The sequence below is a fragment of the Carassius auratus genome, chromosome 36, assembly GCF_003368295.1.
Source record: "Carassius auratus strain Wakin chromosome 36, ASM336829v1, whole genome shotgun sequence".
Lineage (NCBI taxonomy): Eukaryota > Metazoa > Chordata > Actinopteri > Cypriniformes > Cyprinidae > Carassius > Carassius auratus.
The window spans coordinates 19,161,974-19,181,985 of NC_039278.1; the positions used below are offsets into that span (position 1 = coordinate 19,161,974).

General features: G+C 37.0%; 1 protein-coding gene across 2 annotated transcripts in view; it reads right to left on the reverse strand.

Moving 5' to 3' along the window:
- Window positions 1-20,012, reverse strand: part of LOC113055535 (E3 ubiquitin-protein ligase TRIM62) — a 48,778-nt gene that overhangs the window by 11,774 nt on the left and 16,992 nt on the right. For both annotated transcript variants that reach the window (XM_026221919.1, XM_026221918.1), the window contains exon 3: window positions 3,602-3,697. In XM_026221919.1, the coding sequence (XP_026077704.1) occupies window positions 3,602-3,697 (96 nt within the window). The remainder of the gene's footprint in view (window positions 1-3,601; window positions 3,698-20,012) is intronic.

The window sequence follows — 20,012 nt, forward strand, 5'->3', positions numbered from 1 at the left end:
AAAAGCAGCAGGGGTCGATGCCGAACCTAAAAGAGAATTGGGAAACTAGCCAACAAAATCGGCATTGACCGAAAAGGAGGAAAACAAGTCATACAGAGATAAAACGAGGTGTTTCAGAGGAAGCCAATCATCTCTATGAAAGTGTAAAGAACATCAGTCATCAGATCAAAGATCTGAAACCCTCAAGGTTAAATCGATGTAGGACAGAAGCCGTTCCACTCATTGTCTTCCATACAAACACGGCAAGCTCTAGATCTCTTTCTTCACCAATAGAGCAGGAAGAAAACCACAGACTTCACCGATTACAAGATTACTCCTACTAACAAATAAAATAAAGCTCTTGTTCCACTTCTATCTTTCCAGTGGGAAATGTGATTTCCTAGCCAACAGGAAGAGGAAATCCTATTAAGATCACGTCTGTCTCTGGGGTCATTTGCATAGGCTGAGTCAGCCCACCTGGTGTCGTCTGATGAATGATTGGGACTTAGTGATGTTTAAGTGGTGTTGGTCTCTTGAAAGCGCTCTCCCCGTGGGCCACGCTGTCTCAGATAAACAAGTCCCATAAGCCCAGCGTAAGTCTGCCTCCAAGCAACTTGCTCACTGCCGCATCTGCTAATTGGAGTCATCCATTCAGATTGGAAATCAGCACTTAAGACGAGAGGGTCTGTCAGCACACCTGCCACTGAGCTTAATCTAGAGAATGCTAGCGGGGAGATGGCAACAAGTTAAAAAAAGAGCAAACATGAACTAGAGCTATTATTGACATGAGCTACATGCCGAGGCTTAATCTAAACTAATGTATGAAAGCTTGGAGCTAGTAGTTTTAAATAACAAGAATGCATTAAATTGATCAAAAGTGAAAATGTGTCTCGTTTTCCACAAAAATAATAACCACTGTTTTTAACATTGACAATAAAATTGTTTCTTGAGCACCATGTCTGCATATTAGAATGATTTCTGAAGGATCATGTGACACTGAAGACTGGAGTAATGATGCTGAAAATACAGCTTTGCGTCACAGGAATAAATTATATTTAATATATATTTAAATAGAAAACATTTCCACCACAGAATAAAAATTAAAAAGGTAACTGCAACTTTTTCTCTCTCAATTCAGATTTTTCCCCCTCAAAATTATGAGATATAAACTACAGATACAGGATATTGGATTTTTCCGATATTCGAAATGCCGATATTTTTCAACTCATTCACCCAATGCCGATATGGATATATTTCCTTATGTTTAGAAACAACACCAAGTCTCTCCCCTACAGAGATTATAAACAAATTACTTTTCATTTTTGTTAGTTTTTAACAAAAACAATAATGAAGTTATTTTGTAATGATAATATATTGAAAGCTTTGAAAAAAAATCAACAAAAAAAAATCAAAGAGTTGCACTGGTAACCATAATATTTTATTTGAAGATTTAACATTTGTAGACGGTCAAAAGAGTTGCAAAAATTCTGAAAATCTCTGAGAGCTTTTAAGATTTTTATAATCTGTTGGAAAAATAAAAAAGTACACAATTAACAGATCTGTATACATACAATTATTTAATTTACAAGTGTCACGTTTGTGATTTTTTTTTCATGTAAGCTATACCTTCTGACCTTTCAAATCTTAAATGTTATTGGAGTATTTTACTTTCAAGTAGGCCTACAGCTCCCCATAAGTAAATAAAAAAGTTTACCGGACAGGCATTAAGACCTGGGGGATGCTGCCGCTGCTGCACATGCTAGTGACTGTCAATCCTAAACTGTGAATCTAATCAACTTTTAGGCAAAGGTTCACTTCAAGAACAACCACACCGCTAACATGATCTTACTGCTAGCACACCCTGAGCATATGTGAGTTATTCATCTTATTGGCAAGGCATATCAGCTTAATTTTTCATATCCGGCCAGTGCCGATGCTTACATTGTAAGCCTTTACTGTGCATCCCTAAAATAAACTCAGAATTCTGTTTTTTCGCACTGTTCCAAGTTTGCTGTATATCTCACAATTAGATTTTTTTTTTTCTGCAGTTCTGAGAAAAACTGCAAGACAAAAGGCGGAATTGTGAGATAAAAAGTCACGATTACCTTTTTTATGCATTTTTGATCATGTGGTAGAAAGAAGCTTTCATAGAAAAGTTATTTTAAGAGACTTAAAAATTTATTTTAAAAGTAATTTTACATAATCTAAATTTTAACAAATTACTGAATCAGCCACTTTATTATCATTTAGAAACGATGAGGCCGCTTTATTACTGCATTCGGTTTACTCAATAAATCTCCTCAAAACGTGCTGTGACAGCTCTCGAGACAGTCGTCTTATCTCTACAGGAGAGTCTGGGCTGCAGGAGACATTTAGCATTGATGGTTCTGAATGTCAATGTCAAGCGTCAGGCTCTTCGTGAGCATCTCAAGACACCGCATCAATAAATCCAGACAGGATACGACTGCCTGGTCAATGCACACATCTACATTTTCAGTGGATAGCCTGGGAAAGAAATGAGCGATACTAAAGCTTAATCAGCTTACAAGATAAATATGCAATCTGGGAGATCAATGAGACAAAAACAAAAAAAAAAAGAAACTAAAAAGGTGAACAAAAATGTTGACTACTAAAAAATTTTTTTTTTAACAAAACAAAAAAGCTTTTCCACTGAATATATATACTTTAAAAATACAATAAAATATGCTTTCTATTTTTAGTGTATAACATTGCCTTTTCTCTTGCAGATTCAATTGATTCAAATACTTTTTTACAGAAAGTTTTAATCATGAATTAATAAATGCATGAATGGAGTCCATGTTACTAATGTGTATACAAACACGCATCAGTGGGATTGCAGAGAGTGTTGTATAAAATGTGAGATGAAGACTAACTAATGACAAATAAGACCAACACCAGATGTCAACAGTGTCAGGAAGTTCTCCCTCTGTAATAGTCCCTCTCCACAACAGCGGGATAATTAATAAAGGGGGTGAAAAAAACAGGGAGATGGACAAAGTTGCATTATTGACTGTGGTGTCTCTCTTCACTGATTAAACAAGGTGTTAAGATTAAAGACCTGCTCAATAAACCAATTTGCTTGTTGGAAATTCAATGTCAACAGAATAGAGCAAGAGAGAGAGAAATGAGCAAGGGACAAGGTGAGAGACCTGCCATGAATCTGTAATGGCTGCGGTGGGCAGTATGAGCGCTTTGTCATCTGCATTTCCACAAAACCTGATTGCAGATGAGGTTTAATAGAGTCCCATCAGAGACGGAACGGAAACGTGGTTTCAATATCAAGTCATAGTGATTTGAATCAGTGTGCTGAATATGTGGATGACTGGCCGATAAATCACCGCCGGTGCATAAATCTAGAATTTAACCTACAGCATAAAGCATTTAGCAATAAAGACCACAGTAAGTATTACATGTCTTACGATTCTGATTATAAGGGAGTTGTGCATCATTTAAAATGATAGCAGCAAACAGCATTCACTTCAGTCGTTGCATAGCCTGGGTCGCCCCCTTAATGGAAGTCCACTGGAAAATTATGCTTTATGAGCACCAGGTTAAACAGGTGATTTTTCCCTTGGAATAACATGCACTAACAGAAGTGTACCTTGGTTTCAGTGAGCTGTCTCTGCAGCAGCTGCAAAGCCTCCGTATGACCCTTCTCACTGTCTTTTAGAGTCACCAGCTGCTCCTTCATCTCCCTCTGTAAGAAAACCACAGCACAACAGATCAGGTCATTAAATGCCCACTAATCTGGCAACCTCTGACCCAAAGTAATTAGTCTGAATCGCTTCTAAAGCCTTCGTAAGAGAGATACCAAAACTCTGACAGCAATAAAAGTGAAGCTACTAACGCTACACACAACCATTCACTGCATGATTGGCTAAAATCAAAAAATCTATAGGAGAGCACACTTTACAGGCACTTTTCTTATCTTTAGTATATAGGACATGAATGGTGTGTCAGACTGAAAATGAGCTCCATTAGGACCATAACAATGAGAATCATATCAATTTGCTTCAAGTTTGACTTAATGTCCTTGGTCAACTACGACACAGCTTCCCGAGCGCCGATATCTGATGAAACCTTTTATGACTGATATAGGCTACATTACTATAATTCAGTCCTTTCACGCATGGTTTTGATCGAGGCTGGGAGTCTTAAATTGTAAGAAAAGAAAAGAGAAAGGTGGTTTTATAGTTACAGGGGGAAAAAAGAGAGAGAGAAAAAGCAGAAATTAATAAATAAACTGTGAGTCTCCAGAGGTCTGTAAGGGAAAGTGGGTCTCTCCTGCAGTGGACGTGGCAGAATCGGGACGACAGGCCATGTTTGCTCACCTAGAGGCAGAATAGGAACAGGCAAAAAGCACCAGCTCCTTTACAATACACCAGAGCCAGATTTCATCTGCATGGGGAAAAATGATTGCAGTTATTAGGGATGTGATGAGATCTCGAGGTGCGAAATCTCGCGAGATCCGATGTGAGAACATGACGATATCCTCGCAAAACAATTTGCAGTGTTTACATTAGAGCTGCACAATTCATCGTTTAAAGATGGCGATCTTAATTTCCTAGCTATTGTATTTCTGATAAAAACTGAGATCTAAAATGCAACTTAAAAAAATCCAGGTGTGCTTGTTTGTTTGTGTTGTACAACATGACAAAAATTAACAATTATTATTATTTTACTATTATTACTATTTCCCTGTTGACAAGCGCTTGTCATTCTAGACTCTGAAACACACAGAGCATATATTTATTTAATTCAAACAAACCCTTTGATAATCGCACTAAACCATATCATGATTTTAGTTATATTTCAATTAACTGTGCATATCTAATCTATCAACATATTAAGGCAAGATTTTTTTTCAATATTTTTTTTTTTGCCTGTTTTAATTGTCAGACAAGTGAACATGACATGGCAGCAAAACGCTGTTGTTACCAGTGTGGTTAACTAAAACTATTACAAATAATTTTTGGTAATTTAAATAAAGCTGAAATAAAACAGAATATATTTATTAAATGAAAACTTTTTAAGTTTGAAGCACTAAAATGACTTAAACTGAAGTAAAATAAGGTTAAATATAAATATTTAATAAAACCATTACAAAAGTCTTAAGTTTTTTTTTTCATTCTATGGATGTCAGTGGCTGCCAACTATTTAATATAATATACCAATTATATTTTGCAATCAACGGAAGACAAATTCAAACAGGTTTGGAACAACTTAAGAGTGAATAAATTCAACAAGGAAATTTTCATTTTTGGGTGAGCTATCCCTTTCAAAGAGTTAACCACAATTTTTCCATCAGTATTATCTGACTGAAATGAGACTCAAGTACAAGTGAACATTAAAAACGGTTCTCAGCTGTATCCTTTTCCAGGACGAGGAGGAGAAAAAACGGTGAGTTTCTTTATAAAGCTCATTACTTCAGGGAAATGCTTTCTGTGCTCCACAAGTACCTAAATGCCCTTCCCAGCATACACCTGACAGATGAGAGCTCTCTCTAGTGCATCGAGTAAAAGCAACATAACCAGCTGGTGCACTTCGGGAGCAAAATGCAAATGGTTATTGGGTCATTATAGACCATGCATTTTTTATGTGCCATTTACTTCCACTTTTCAAAAGTGTATCAAGAGAACTAACAACTTCTTAAAACAAAAACCTGTCTGTGAAGTTGTGGCACAGAGCCTGCCAATGAATCATTTTTCCAGTGAATCGAGTTGCTCAAAATGTCTGAACAAAGGACAGAGTGTGCCGGTTTTAGCTGCATGGAGAGCACAGAGCACTGGAGGTCAGAGACGGCCCACGTTTATATCAGTCTGAGCTGGCAAGAGGAAGTTTGACATGACATTTCCCCAGGATCCCACACGGCAGGGGGAAGAAGGTCACTGAAGGCTGATAGCAAGACTAAAACTTATTTCACTCTGGCTTTACTCATCTTTGAGTCTGCATCTGAGCAACATAATCAAAAGAAAGTGGATACAGGTTTTGAAGAGGTTAACATCCACTTTTGCTTTATAATTTTTTATAAAAAATATAGCATAAATAAAAAATATACTTAAATATACTAATACGGTTTTATAATTAGGGTTGCAAGGGGGCAGAAACTTTTACAAAAATTTCTGGTAAATCTCTGAAAACTTTCCAAAAAATTCCGAAAATTTTATAAAAGTTTCCAAAAACACTGGAAAGTTTCCAGAAATTCTAACATTATAATAATATATTCAGATAATGGAACAACCATGATTATAATATTATAAATAGATGAATGAATAAATAAACATACTGTATCTCTCTCTCTTATATATATATATATATATATATATATATATATATATATAATTTTTTTCTTTTTTTTTCTCACATTTCTGAAAAAGACCGAACCAACAACTTCAAATAAATACTGTAATGTAAGATAATGATGACCATGTCTTTGGATACATCCACTTTTTTTATACATGACCATGGACCACAAAACCAGTCTTAAGTGTACATTTTTAAAATTGAGATTTATTCATCATCTGAAAGTTGCATAAATAAGCTTTTCATTGAGGTATGGTCTGATGTATTTTGTTCCAATGAAAAACAAAAACTAAATCTAAATATTGAGAAAATCGCCTTTAAAGTTGTCCAAATGAAGTTCTTAGCAATACGTATTACTAATCAAAAATGATGTTTTGATATTTTAACTGTAGAAGATTTACAAAATATCTACATTGTAAATGATCTTTACTTTGTGTCCTAATAATTTTTGGCAAAAAAGAAAACTAGATAATTTTGACCCATACAATACATTTTTGGCTTCTGCTACAAACATACCCCAGCGATTTAATACTGGTTTTGTTGTAGGTGTTCTGTCCCAGTAAGAAAGAATAAACAAACTGCACTTCCCATAAATCAGATAACATCATCTTGCCAGCCTACAAAAACTCACCACTAACCTAGTAATCGCATAGATTCTTTTCATTGTAACAGTATCTTTTTCTGACTGAAGTGTTTACCTGTTATTGCGAAGAAACTTTGAATTGCATTTTTACTTCCCTACTGTTGAGCTCCATTCAGCAACATTTTTACGTTCTATGAACTTCCTCAAGGGTCCATTAAACAGCCACCTGCCTAGGAGCTAAAGATACGCTCTTACTGCTGGCACTGATGAGGGTGAAGGAGATAATCAAGGGTGCATGAATAATGAAACGCACCATACTCAAGACACTTCACGCACCCCTTCAACCCCTGTGATCAAATGCAGTTTGACGTCACTGATGAACCTCGAGTCAAAACCAGGAAACTTGCACAGAAATCACCAGACGGCAAACATCTTTTCATTCCTGGAAAACATCTCCATTACTCAAATGACACAGAATGCAGACTGCTCGCTCACGAATGGCAATTTGTCACCACAAGGACATAAATCCAAATAATCCAGCTACACAGTTCTCATCAGGCTGAAGGGTACACAATCAAGGACACTTTGGCATAACCTTGTACGCGCTGGGGTCATAATTCTGCAAGGCAGCTGGATCTGAAGTAATAAACAGCCAGGGTGAACAAGGCTGGTTCTGCTGTCCCCATTCATGACTCATGTGTAAATCACATCAGAAGAGGACAGCAAATGTGTCATCTGCACTCCTTCTTTAACAGGGAAGAATCAAGCCAACCCAACCACACATAACATACATGAATCATAAGGCCACGTGTGAGTCATTTGGCCATCGCCATGCATCACTTGTCAGGACACAACATGTCTGTTTGCTAGACATCACTGCAAGCTGTTTCTGATGTCTGATGAAGATTAAAAAAACAAGTACAGACAAAACTAACCTCACCTTCCCAGGAATTTATTAAAAACAAATGCATACCTTAAATGTAGTAGACTATATCACCATGAAGAAGGCCATTCTTACACAACAGATGTGGGTGTCAGAGTATCTCCAGATTGTGTGTAATAGAACCACCAAATGTAATATATTCATTGTAATTTCTACATGATTTGGCAGCACAAGCATCTTTGGCACACAACACAGTCTTAGATTTATATTTATTTTAAGTTAATAGGAAAGCTATATTTAATCATTGCATGCAAAATGTGCAAATGCAAATATAATCAGATGCTACATTAATGGATAAAGGATAGCAGTATGTTTGCTATTAAATCTGAGAGGATGCGAACATTAGCACCACCTCAAAAGGTTAAAATAATGTCTATTTTAGCTTTCATTCAGTATGTATTTTAAAACTATCGGTTGATTAATCGGTATCGGCCATATGGGCCAACCTAGCTATCGGTATCGGTAAAATCCACCATCGGTCGACCTCAATCAACATAGCATTGCTTTCTCCAGTGAAAGTTAAAACTCCTCAATGATGGATTTGTTTCTTACAAATATGCAGCTTTTCCCTTTAAAATACATTAATTGATGGACTGGAGTAATATGGATTATTGTGGGCTGTGTCTGAAAGCCTAGGCAGCTGACTTTGCAAGCAGTGTTTTTGCATGAAAGCACCTCATGAAACTGATTTCAGACAGGCTTCTGAGGCAGCGTACTGGTCTAATGATCTACAGAAAAATAGAGTTTAGGTGATAACTAAACAAATATTTAATTACTATAATACTGATTTCTCATTAGAAATAACAGAGCAAAAAGTTAGTCAGGAATAGTGGTTGACCGATATATTTCCAATGCCGATATTTTGTATTTTTCAAACATTGGCATCGGCCGATAAGTTTTTCTGCTTGGCTGATGTGTTCGAGGCGGGACTTTTATTTTGAACTCACAGTGCTCACATTCTCCCTTTTTTTCGCAGGCATCCTTAACAGTTCTATCTAATACGGAAAGAAGTCTGTCTACTAATCAGAGAGAACGGTTAAACAAATAAATTAATGTATACAAAAAGTATTTTAACGATTGCTTTTATATTATTAGTAATAGAAAGGCAAACATTTTACTTTCTTGTTTGCCATCAGCATTAAGCGAATACGCATTTGTATAATTTAAACAAATCTTTGAATTGCTAATGAACATATAATTTCACAGGCATTGCAAACTTGCAAAAATACTGAGTGCCCTGTTGGTTAGTGTTTACTTCCTTTTTAATTATATTTTTATTTAATATTTATTTACTTGTGGAAAATACTTTGCCATCTAAAGTATGTTTATTTTACACATTTATTTTTTTAATCCATTGTTAAAAATATTAATAAAAAAATAATGATATCTGCTTTATATAAGCTATCGCCTCTTAGTTGCTTTTATTCTGCAGTCAGCTTGTGATTCAGCTGCACTTGCCCTCTATGCTGTCCATTACTGTAGTGACATCTCAGGGAAGATCATCCCTGCTGTGATCACCTGCAATAATGAATACCCATGTATATTATTTATTAAAAACAACTAACATAAAATGGAGGAAATATCGGGGGAAAAAAACACACAAATTGGCCTGCCGAGTCAGGTCGGATAAATCACAGCTTTTCTAAATATGAAAATGTGCTCAAACTGCGCTACAAATGCTAATAGCTGCCTTTCTCCCGGTATCAGCAGAGACTACAGCCTGTGTGAGGGGAGGGAGGGCCTGCACCCTGCAGTCTAAGCACGTCATCTTTGCCATCGCACACTGACACAGCTTGCAGCAGTATGATAATGCATCTGAGAAGCAGACAATTTATAATGCATACACCACAGCTTTCAAACAGCAGACAGGGTGAGGATTCAGCTCTGGATGGCAACAAATGACTCTGCACGATTTGCATACATTCAACTGGTTTCTCAAAACAGTGTTGAATGCACCAATTGCAAGCACAGGCCGTGAGGTTGCACCTGGTGCTGCCATTAAAAGACTTTCCTCAAATGCTTTTGTTACAGGTCTGCCATGCGCAAAAAAGTAAATGCAAAAGCAATAAGCACAGAGGCTGACTTTGTTTACAACCAAGCTGCAATTGCACAACCACTGACAGTACGGTTGGTGTCTATCACTGTCACGACTTCCAATCTGAGAAGGTTCATGTAGCACGTTAGATGCCAATAACAAACAAAGCTTCAGCTCACAACTGACAAATCTGACCTTTTTTTTTTATCCCAGCTGTCCAGCCCTCCCACTCAGTCCAATGCATGAAGATGAATGCCACTGTTTCTAACTGATGGATCTCTGTATCAAAGAATGGGCCATGAGGAAAAGATGGCTGCACAAAGTTTACCACTCCTCAATGGCTTTGACTTTAAAAAAATGGAGAAATAGTTTACGACGTGCAATAATTTGAATAAATCTGTTGAATTGGGACTAAAGCCTAATCGTAAAGGAAGTCAGGCAATGCAGAAGCAATCAGCACGCTGTCACTGTCAGCTCCATGCTTTACATCTACCTTATAAATTTCCCTAGCGGGTAAACGAGTGACTCGGAGATGAGTAAACTGCTGGCTTAAAAACAGACAAGATGTTTTCCCCCATTTTCCTGTCATGGTAGTTGAGAATTAACCTTCAGCAAAATATGACGCAAGGTAAATGCAAATGAAGGAAGTGTGTTGCATTGAGCAGGTTAGAATATAGGCCAAGTCATGTAAATGATGAATGCAGCGACAACACCCCCTCCCTCCCTAACAGCCTACTACACAACTTGAATAATTGAATGTAAAATAAAACAGCATAGTCTTTACTGTAAGAATTAAACTTCTTTTGTTTTTTATTAAAGCTACAAAATTACTTCAGTCAAGAGCACCGAGTGATTTTCTTTGTAAGCAGCAGGAATATTAGGGAGCCGCACGAATCCATTTTACTATTACACACATAATTTCATCTGAACTACTTACATTCACTTATTGCATAAACAATGAAGGTTTGTATGGAAAAATCACCAAACACCACATTTTGACACATTTTTGCTTGTCCGTGTTTTGTTCTGTCTCTGAGCGCATGCACAGAAAGAAAAAACATGAATAAATCTAATAAACTTTAATAAATCAAGCATGTCCCATTTTGCAAAAGTCAAGTTACATGATTTTACTGATTTGCACGTGAAATTGGGCTTTTACAGAGAAGCGAATGTGTACTGCTGGAAAGGGGGCAAAATGGGGTGCAATAATAGTTTTCGCTCAATTCTTGTATTTTCATAAACATTGGAGAAAGAAATCGAAATCAAAACTGTATTTTGATTAATTGCACAGCTCTAAAACTTATTGAAGAGCTCTATGACCTAATGGGACAATGATTTTGCATAGTAACTCTTATAACGGTCTGCAAGCCATAGATGCGTCTTCGCTGACGGATGTCTACCTGATTTGTTAAAACGTTTCCATTTACACTTGGCCACTTAAATGTGTCGACGCAAAACTGATATAAATCCGATCTTCAATTCCCACGCTATATTTAAATTTAACAGAGTTCACGTCAACAGAATCAAAAGATAAGCGCTGCATTTTATTCATTATCAGCTCATTTAAAGATCAAAGCAGGCAATAGGAGAGTGCACATCATCAGCCATGGAAAGATCTGGAAGGACCTGTGCTATCACACAGCAGTGCAGTCAGTCGGTGAGCACGCTAACAGATGACGCCAAACCTAGCAGCATTCCATAAATACACAAAACAGAATCCTACTATTCGCCAATGCAATGATTAAATTCAAGCACTATTCAGCATACAACCTCTTCGAACCAAATTTTGACTAAATGTTATACCTTGGAAATGGTATATAAGACTTTTTAATAGTTTTTAAGACCCTAACTAAACTAAGAAGAAAGTTATTTAAACAGACATGTATGTAAATTATACAATGACTTTCTTTTTCATTTCCAAAAACCATGATTTTAACTGTATATTACTGTAAAATGACATTAAATATAATTGCAGTTATTCACCATATATAGTATGGAAACATTTTACAGTAGTATTTTAAATGTTAAAAACAATCATTTTTTACAGTGTATAAAAATATAAATACTTAGAATTAATTATTTAGATTTTCCATAACATATTTTTAATGATTAAAACAAGAACTACATTATTATGCAAAAAAATGACTCATACCAGCCACCCCTTTTGGGTATGAGGGGAGTCTTGTTGACTTGCCACATTAGGCAGAATCCTGGGTTTTGGCAGGCACTGCGTGTATTGCCTGCTGCTTCTGCTTAAAGCTGCCAAAAGGACTTGTTGAAGTCATGAAGGCCCTTTATGAGCGAGAAAAACACAAAGGGCTCCAAGCAGTTTGAACTTGCTGTGCAGGGACCAAGGAATAAAACAGAAAATTAGGCATAACTGACAGACCAGTTGTGGACTTCATCAGCTGTGGACATATTGACATGATTCATTCTAAAGCAACACTGCATGATGTACTGACAAACAGTATCTAGCCATTTACAGTAGATGCCATCTAGATCATGGGGTGATTCGAATCATCGGCTGATGATCACTATCGGCCGATAATCGCTGTGGGATGCTTGACTGGCGGTCTCTATAATAAACCAATCTCAGGCTGATGACGAGTCTGTCATGAGAGGTTTGGCGCAGGTAAATGTTACAATTCATATTTCTTAATTAAATAACTTATAAAATAATTTGAAAACTTTCGATCAGACATCATTACATAAACATGCGCTCTCCCTTTCCATTTCAAAATGCACAAAATGGCTTCAAATCACCACATTGCATCTGCACTGCTCGCTGCACAGTTGACACAGGAATTTTCACTTGCTCAATCGAGTAGTGTCACATCGTCACTAAAGTTTGACACAGGCAGAGACTGGATTTTTTCCGAAACAGGTAGGGTACAAGTGATTTCAAAACATTTCAGCCGGTGTATATATATTGTGGATATACTATTTACCTGATATAAGATGCATTTGGTTTTGAGTCAAGCGCTACATTGAAGTACTACGGTGATATTTCTTCAGCGCACAGCGCGAGCAGGTCAAACTATGCAGAATATTAATAACTTTGACTGGGACTGTTATATACATACTTTTATAATGAGAAGACCATTATACTAAAATGCTATGAATTTTTAAGAGTTTAGCTGCCGTGTTTCTGCAAGTTGTTTCGTGAAGAACGCATCCACAAAAGAAGTTCGCATTGAGAGCCCCGCAGATGTGTTCATGTGCATCCGGGCCCTTTTTACAAATAGCCTATAAGTCTTAATATTAACGTTATGTTGTATAAATAATGAAGCGTATTCTATATGAAATTATGAGCTGAATCCCATTGTTTAAAAACTTGCTATCAAATGCGTCACTCTACTGGTCATCTTCAGTGTGCGCAGTTCAAAACAGAAATGCATAACATTAACTGCTAACATTTTAGGCTAACATTATAATGATAGCACTATTGTAAAATAAAAAAAAAGTTCATTGTTATGGTTTCGCCGACGTTAAGTGTTAGCTATCTTTTCATCAAAACATAAAACATAATTTACTTCGTTTGTATCTGCGGGGCATTTGTTACACATTTTCCCTGTGTGTTAACATCAGTGATGACGGTCGAATGTCTGACTTGACTCTTGTTAATGTGTTTTGCCCCGCCCCCAAAACATAGGATTTGACTATCAGTCGAATATCGGCAAGAATCGAAAAATTCAGATTCGACTATGAAAATCCTTAGTCGTGGGACACCCCTAGTTGGCAGTAATGTACTTATAATTCTAAATCGCTGTAAAGCAAGAAGAAGAAGATGCCTCACATGCCTGCTGCTGAGAATGAGCATAGGAGAACATACTCAAGATAGTTGAGTTCGGACATTGCCTGAATCAGAGGTTTAAAAAAAACAAAATATATATATATATATATATATATATATATATATATATATATATATATATATATATATATATATATATATAACGTTCAGTTTCTTGCAAAGACTGATCGTTTTTTATTTTTAATTAAAAAAATCATTTGAACATTTCTAACAAATCCATAGAGAGTGACTGATACAATCAATGTCATGGAATACACTTGTTTGTTCACACTGAGTTCACAGTTTTAATGTCAGTTTCCTTTAGTTTATTTTAAAGATCTAAGGTAAATTATCTCGTCGCTTTCAGTATGCTTATAAAGGTCATGCAAAATGATATCAGCTCTCTTCAAGTTTGGCTAGTAAAGTTCCAGGAATTATGCTAGGAAACCATTAAATTTTAAATAAATTTGAAATCATGCTGACTTGAGCATTATGATATGTATGATATTTGTACCCTCAATATTCTTAAGGATAGTGGAGAGGCAACTCATTTCTGACACGTATAACTGCCATTTCTTGATTATTATCAATGGTTTCCCATTTATGAAAAGTAGAAGATTAAAAAACGAACACATTTTAAAAACTTTAAACAGGATTTTTACTTTCAGGACCTTAGCGTTGCACTCAACAAACACTTTATTTAACCATCTCAATCAAACTTTTAAGACACCATTAACACACAGCCATAAGTAGAACCCTTTTCCAAAGATCCCAATCTTGATTCAAATATTTTAAATGGCTCTATTTCCAAGTGTCCTCTTCCAGTTCCCAGGCAAGAAATCTCATTCTGGTCCTACAGCGGACAAAGCCACAACTGTTTGACAGGAAATGGCTTTAGGCAGTCGTTATCAAAGGTGGCTGAACAGAGCTGAACGCAGCACTCAAACAGAGACATCAAAACGGACGAGCAACTTCCATTTACTGAGTCGCTGAAAGAGTCTGATGGGCCCAATGACCCTTGCAGTGGTCTCTAACAGCTCCATCTGAGGCTGTTTGCAGAATGAAGAAAATTCCTAAATTATTTCTTCAAGGTAAACCGTGTAATTTCTGTAGTGGTGGCACCAAACAAAATGACATCCTTCACCCTTAAGGGCAGTTAGTTATTAACATCATACCTCATGGATTAACATCACACATTATTGAAATCAAAACAGCCTCTGGAACGTTTCAGCAGGGATTCCAATCGCAAAAACAATTGCGCAGCCTTGGAGTGCATCGAGTATTATTCAAAAACATGTTAAAAAGCTTTTTCTTGTATTTGCATGCAGTGAATGATCATGCAATAAACTACTTTAAACAGTGCATATGCAAATCTATGCAAGAATAAAAAGGCAGAAAGATCTTAATTATGAAAGTTAACTAATTATGAAGGCAAACAAAGCAGAGAATACATCTTTTTACCTTAAAAAATTAACAAAAAATATTTTGTATTTTCAAAAGCATTTAAAAACTTAAGAATTTGAATTTCTGAGAAGAATGTTCTCTAAAAAAAATTAAATAAATATATTTTTTACATAACCATTAACATAACCATTTTAAAAAAATTGCTCAATTCTCATGAAGCCACTCAAAACGAAACTACTTATTGTAAATAATGTCTTAAAAGTTAGGACTACTTTTTAAATCAATTATTTAAAAAAATACATGGATCATTTAAAAAGAATTACAATGCAATTGCTGCACTCTCATGAAGTTATTTGTGAAAATAATTAATAGAATCATCGTAAATAACCCAAAGTTTTTTAAAAGTTGTTTAGCAGGTTTTGACATTAACAGTCACACAATAAGATCATCACTAAAATGGTAAATAAATAAAAATAAAAATGCATTCGTACAAACCTCTTCTCAAACTTCTTCCTCAAGAAGATTTTCATGAATCTGACCATTGAACATGAGCATGAAATATTTCAGATTAGTGTTCAATAATACCAGCTTGTCAAATGAAAAAAAAGGTTCTCAAATGCTGTAAACTTCTGCAAAAAGCACAAGATCTGATTCAGTCCTTTGCTTCCAACTAGGGTCAAGCTTACTGAATGGTGGGACATATCCAGTCTCAACGCTGGACTTTCATGCTGTTGAACAGTTGACCTCAATCTGAAGCAGAAAACAGGCACGGGCTCCTCACGGACCAACTGGATGCCAAAGAACAGTGCGAAGCGATGAAGGGGGCAGCTGGAGAACAGATGAAACAAACGTGGGCCAGAGCCTGCAGCTTGCCACAGGCGGTCTGGCATGATTTCCCTGTGGCCCGGAGCATTTCACTAAACCCAAAAAGCAAAGCAAGAGGTCTTTTACTGAGGGCAACACACATCGCAACACACAAGGATGTGTAGCACACATATGGCTATGCTCTGATGTACAGCACTCATAATAGGCTAGTGACAATGCCCCTGAATTTTCGAGATACCCCTACCGGAGGTAGAACTAAACCCAACAATGTTTTTCTTCATCTCTAAGGTCTCCCATATATGAAATGGATTCTTGGCTAAAAATATTTTACTGCTAAGATTGTTAAATTAACAGATATTGTTATACACCACAAAACCAATAAAGGACTAAAATATAGCCTGTCCGTATGGGAGTTAAGGCATATAAACTAATGCAGATCAATCACACAAGCTCTGAGAGCTTTGAAACTTGACATGTTTGTAGTCAGGAAGTTGATTTAACTACTAGAAAAGACTGGATGTGAATATCTTGATGTATGGAATAAATAGACACATGTAAACACATATCTAAAATAAGCGGACATGCACAAATTTAATATCTATGCAGAATGTTTTCATTTACTTTGTGCTTGCTTTGCCTGGCATTATCATAGAAACATATATGATGGCTTGTTGGAAAGGTGGGGTTGTGCTGAATCCAGCAATACCAAATATGTAAATATATGATAAAAGAGAAGTGTTCTGTCACTCAATGTATGATGTGTCCAAAATGAATGAAAATGGAACACTGACATAATTGAGTCCAAACCCATTCATTATCAGTGGTGAGAAGAATGTTGAGAAATTCAAATATAAGAGACATCAAAAAATATTTAATATGGCACCTTGTACTATATGGAAATCGAAAGATAACACCTTACCATAGCACAAAGAGGAGACCAGGAGTTTTAACTTAATGAACTTTTTAATAAAACTATAACTTAACTTCACACAATACAACTTAAATTACTGTCTTAAATAAAACAAATGGCAATCTAACTAAAGAAACAAACACTCTTTGGGGAAATGAGCCCTGTCTTCTCAGGCTGTTTAGTTTATTTTCTAGCAGCAACCATTTGGAACATGAACTGCTTTTGGGAACCGTTGGAGAAGGGTCTGGCTGCAGACTTGCACTTGCACTCTCAGACACTGCTTCTGCTAGCAAGGCCACTTGAAGTCTTTATTTTTTATTTTGTTCTATTTATTGATAACTTTTTGTTTGAATTTCCCAACATTTTATAACAGTTGCCATGTGGCAAAGACAAGAAAAAAGAAACTAAATTACAATGTCAATTGCAATCGCTACTTGCACTCTCCGCTACCTGTGACTTCACTTGCAATCAACACAAATCGTGCATGTTGCCAATGGAGACAAGACGCTGTGGTTGTGATTAAACGATTAAAACTAATTTAGTACTATAACGTACAGGGTCCTGCAAGAAAAAGACAAGCACAGACCTTGGCCACAGAACAGCAGAATATGAACGCAATGCACAAAGTCTTTCGTTAAGCGTTTTCCTCCTGTAGAAAAAAACTAACACTTAATATGGCATAATGTATTCAGACACATTAAGTTCAATTAAAAGATCAAATTCGATATATAGTTATTATTCAATGTACTGCAAGTCAAGCAGATGGCTATGAACACAATGTGCAAACTTTGTCCTCCCATACAATAACGCTTAATGTGGCCTAATAACAGACTAAGGTGATAAAGACAATTTAGTAGGCCTAGCCTAGCCTATATGTCTTGTTGTTGACTCTAAGTATATACAGACCAGCAAATATGAACGGGCATTATGCATTAAGTGATTTTAAAGGATCAACTCCATACAGGCAAGCAGACGAGTACAGAACGCAGTGCGTTATATTGTACATTAAACGTTTTCCTCCTATAGAAAATCATTATAAATAAAACACATAATGTAGGTTAATGGACAAAGACAGTGATATAAACAAGTTGTAGACAGTTTATTCTATATGGAAAAATGCTTAATGTGAAACTTTGCGTGTTTCGTTTATTCTGGGCTCACCTGCTTGCCTGTACATATTAGTTATGTATTTTAATAAAGTAGAGAAGCATGAGTTTGGCCTTTCTCATCTATGTCCATTATGCCACATTTTGCGGTATGTGAGGAAAATACTATATACATATTCCTTATATTAATGAACTGTACATTTAATTTGATATTTTAATAGCATCTTAATATATTAAGCCATGTTAAGTGTTTTTTTTTCTATGCTTAGCTAGAGACTTTATGCAAATGTTCATATTCTGGTGTTCTGGCCATGGATTTGCCGATCTTGTCTTTTTCTTGCAGGACCCTGTACGTTATAGTACTAAATTAGTTTTAATAATTTAATCACAACCACAGCGTCTTGTCTCCATTGGCAACATGCACGATTTGTGTTGATTGCAAGTGATGTCACAGGTAGCGGAGAGTTCAAGTAGCAATTGCAAGTGACATTGTAATTTAGTTTCTTTTTTCTTGTCTTTGGGAAATTCAAACGAAAAGTAATAAAAAAAATAAACAAAATAAAAAATAAAGACTGCAAGTGATGTCACTAGCGGAAGTGCAAATGTCTGAGTGTGCAAGTCTGAGAGTGCAAGTGAAAGCCTGCAGCCAGACCCTCTTGAAACATTTTGGGGTCAACCCCCCATGATGTTACAACTGCAACACACCACTCATCCACATTGTCATCAGTGACAAAGTGGGTCATATTTGGACAGTCAGGGCAAGAGCAAAACCCTGTGCAGGTCAAGCCCACAGAAAGACACTGGCATTTGGTGGCATCGGTGCAGTTTCCATCTTTACAGTAGAGGTGGGTGAGGTCTCTAACTCCTTTAGGTGCTGGTGCCTTCTGGAACATCACAGATTAAATGCAGCCACCTTCTCTGAGCCTCCATCCTCTACCAACTGGGATCCAGAGAAGAGGTTTGGCCAGGTGGCTGTGACGCCACACTACTGTTTGGTACACGGCTCTCAGCACATGTTGCTGGAAGCCATCTTCTGTTGGGGGTAGATTTGCTGCTGACACCTCAGCTCATCCAGGTTGGTGCTAGGATGCCCATCTTAGTGCCTCTTCTTTGTCTTTCAAGATCTTTGATTGAGTGTTCGTGGTCATATCTATCAAAAACTATAACGACACAGCTGTTACCTTCCTTTCCCATTAAAGTTTGCGATCTTTTTCCAGACACACTCACCCAGGTCATTGAACGTTTGAAAGGCTGAATCATTGAGCATTTGAAGAAGATCCATGCCATCAATGATATATGCTGATGGTTCTTTTACACTTGGCAGCTGCTGTTGTCTTCTTTATGCTTCCATCATCAAAAAACAAAGAGGGTGGGACAAAATCATGTTTAATCTGAGATACGAGATTCTTATGACTTGGGAGCGGGGAGATACGAGGTTACGCACTCATTGATAAGAATGATACAGACACAGACGTCGCTGCTGCCAGCAGTGTTCATCAAAGTCTGCGGTCGTGTCGGGCCTTTTGACAAGAGATAAGGCTTTAAGGGGTAACTAAACCCCTGGTCAGAGCCTGACTCCACCCACTGGCAATATTTGAAAAATGCTGAAAAGTGGGCAGAGCACAGCGGAGATAGAGGGGACAAACCAAGGGCAGGGCTGAGCCGGTGGGGCGTGAACCTGAGACCCTCAGTGACAGATTAATTGACAGCTGCTGTTAGAGTCGCTAAAATGGAGAGTGACTCCAGTGACGCAAGTAGTTTTGCTACAGAGCGTTCATTTGAAGTAGAGGACTTTTCTCCCCCACCTTCACCTGAAGTGGAGGATGTCGAGGTGTCTGAGGACACAGGGCCAGGGCCTGAGCCATATCAATTCAAGCCACTGGCTCAAACTGCGGTCTTAACTCCCGGATTCTGATAGGCATCCGATGATGCTAGCGAAGCAGCCATGCAAGAGAGAATGGGCCAGTCTCCGAGTAAGGCACTGCGTCGCTTTTCAGCGTGAGCTGTGTGAAGCATTACCGAAGCATTACAGCTATGGATTTTTAACAAAACAAGCCTACTCAAATGTATCTAACCTAACGATTTTCATTCGTTATTGTAAGAAATGAAA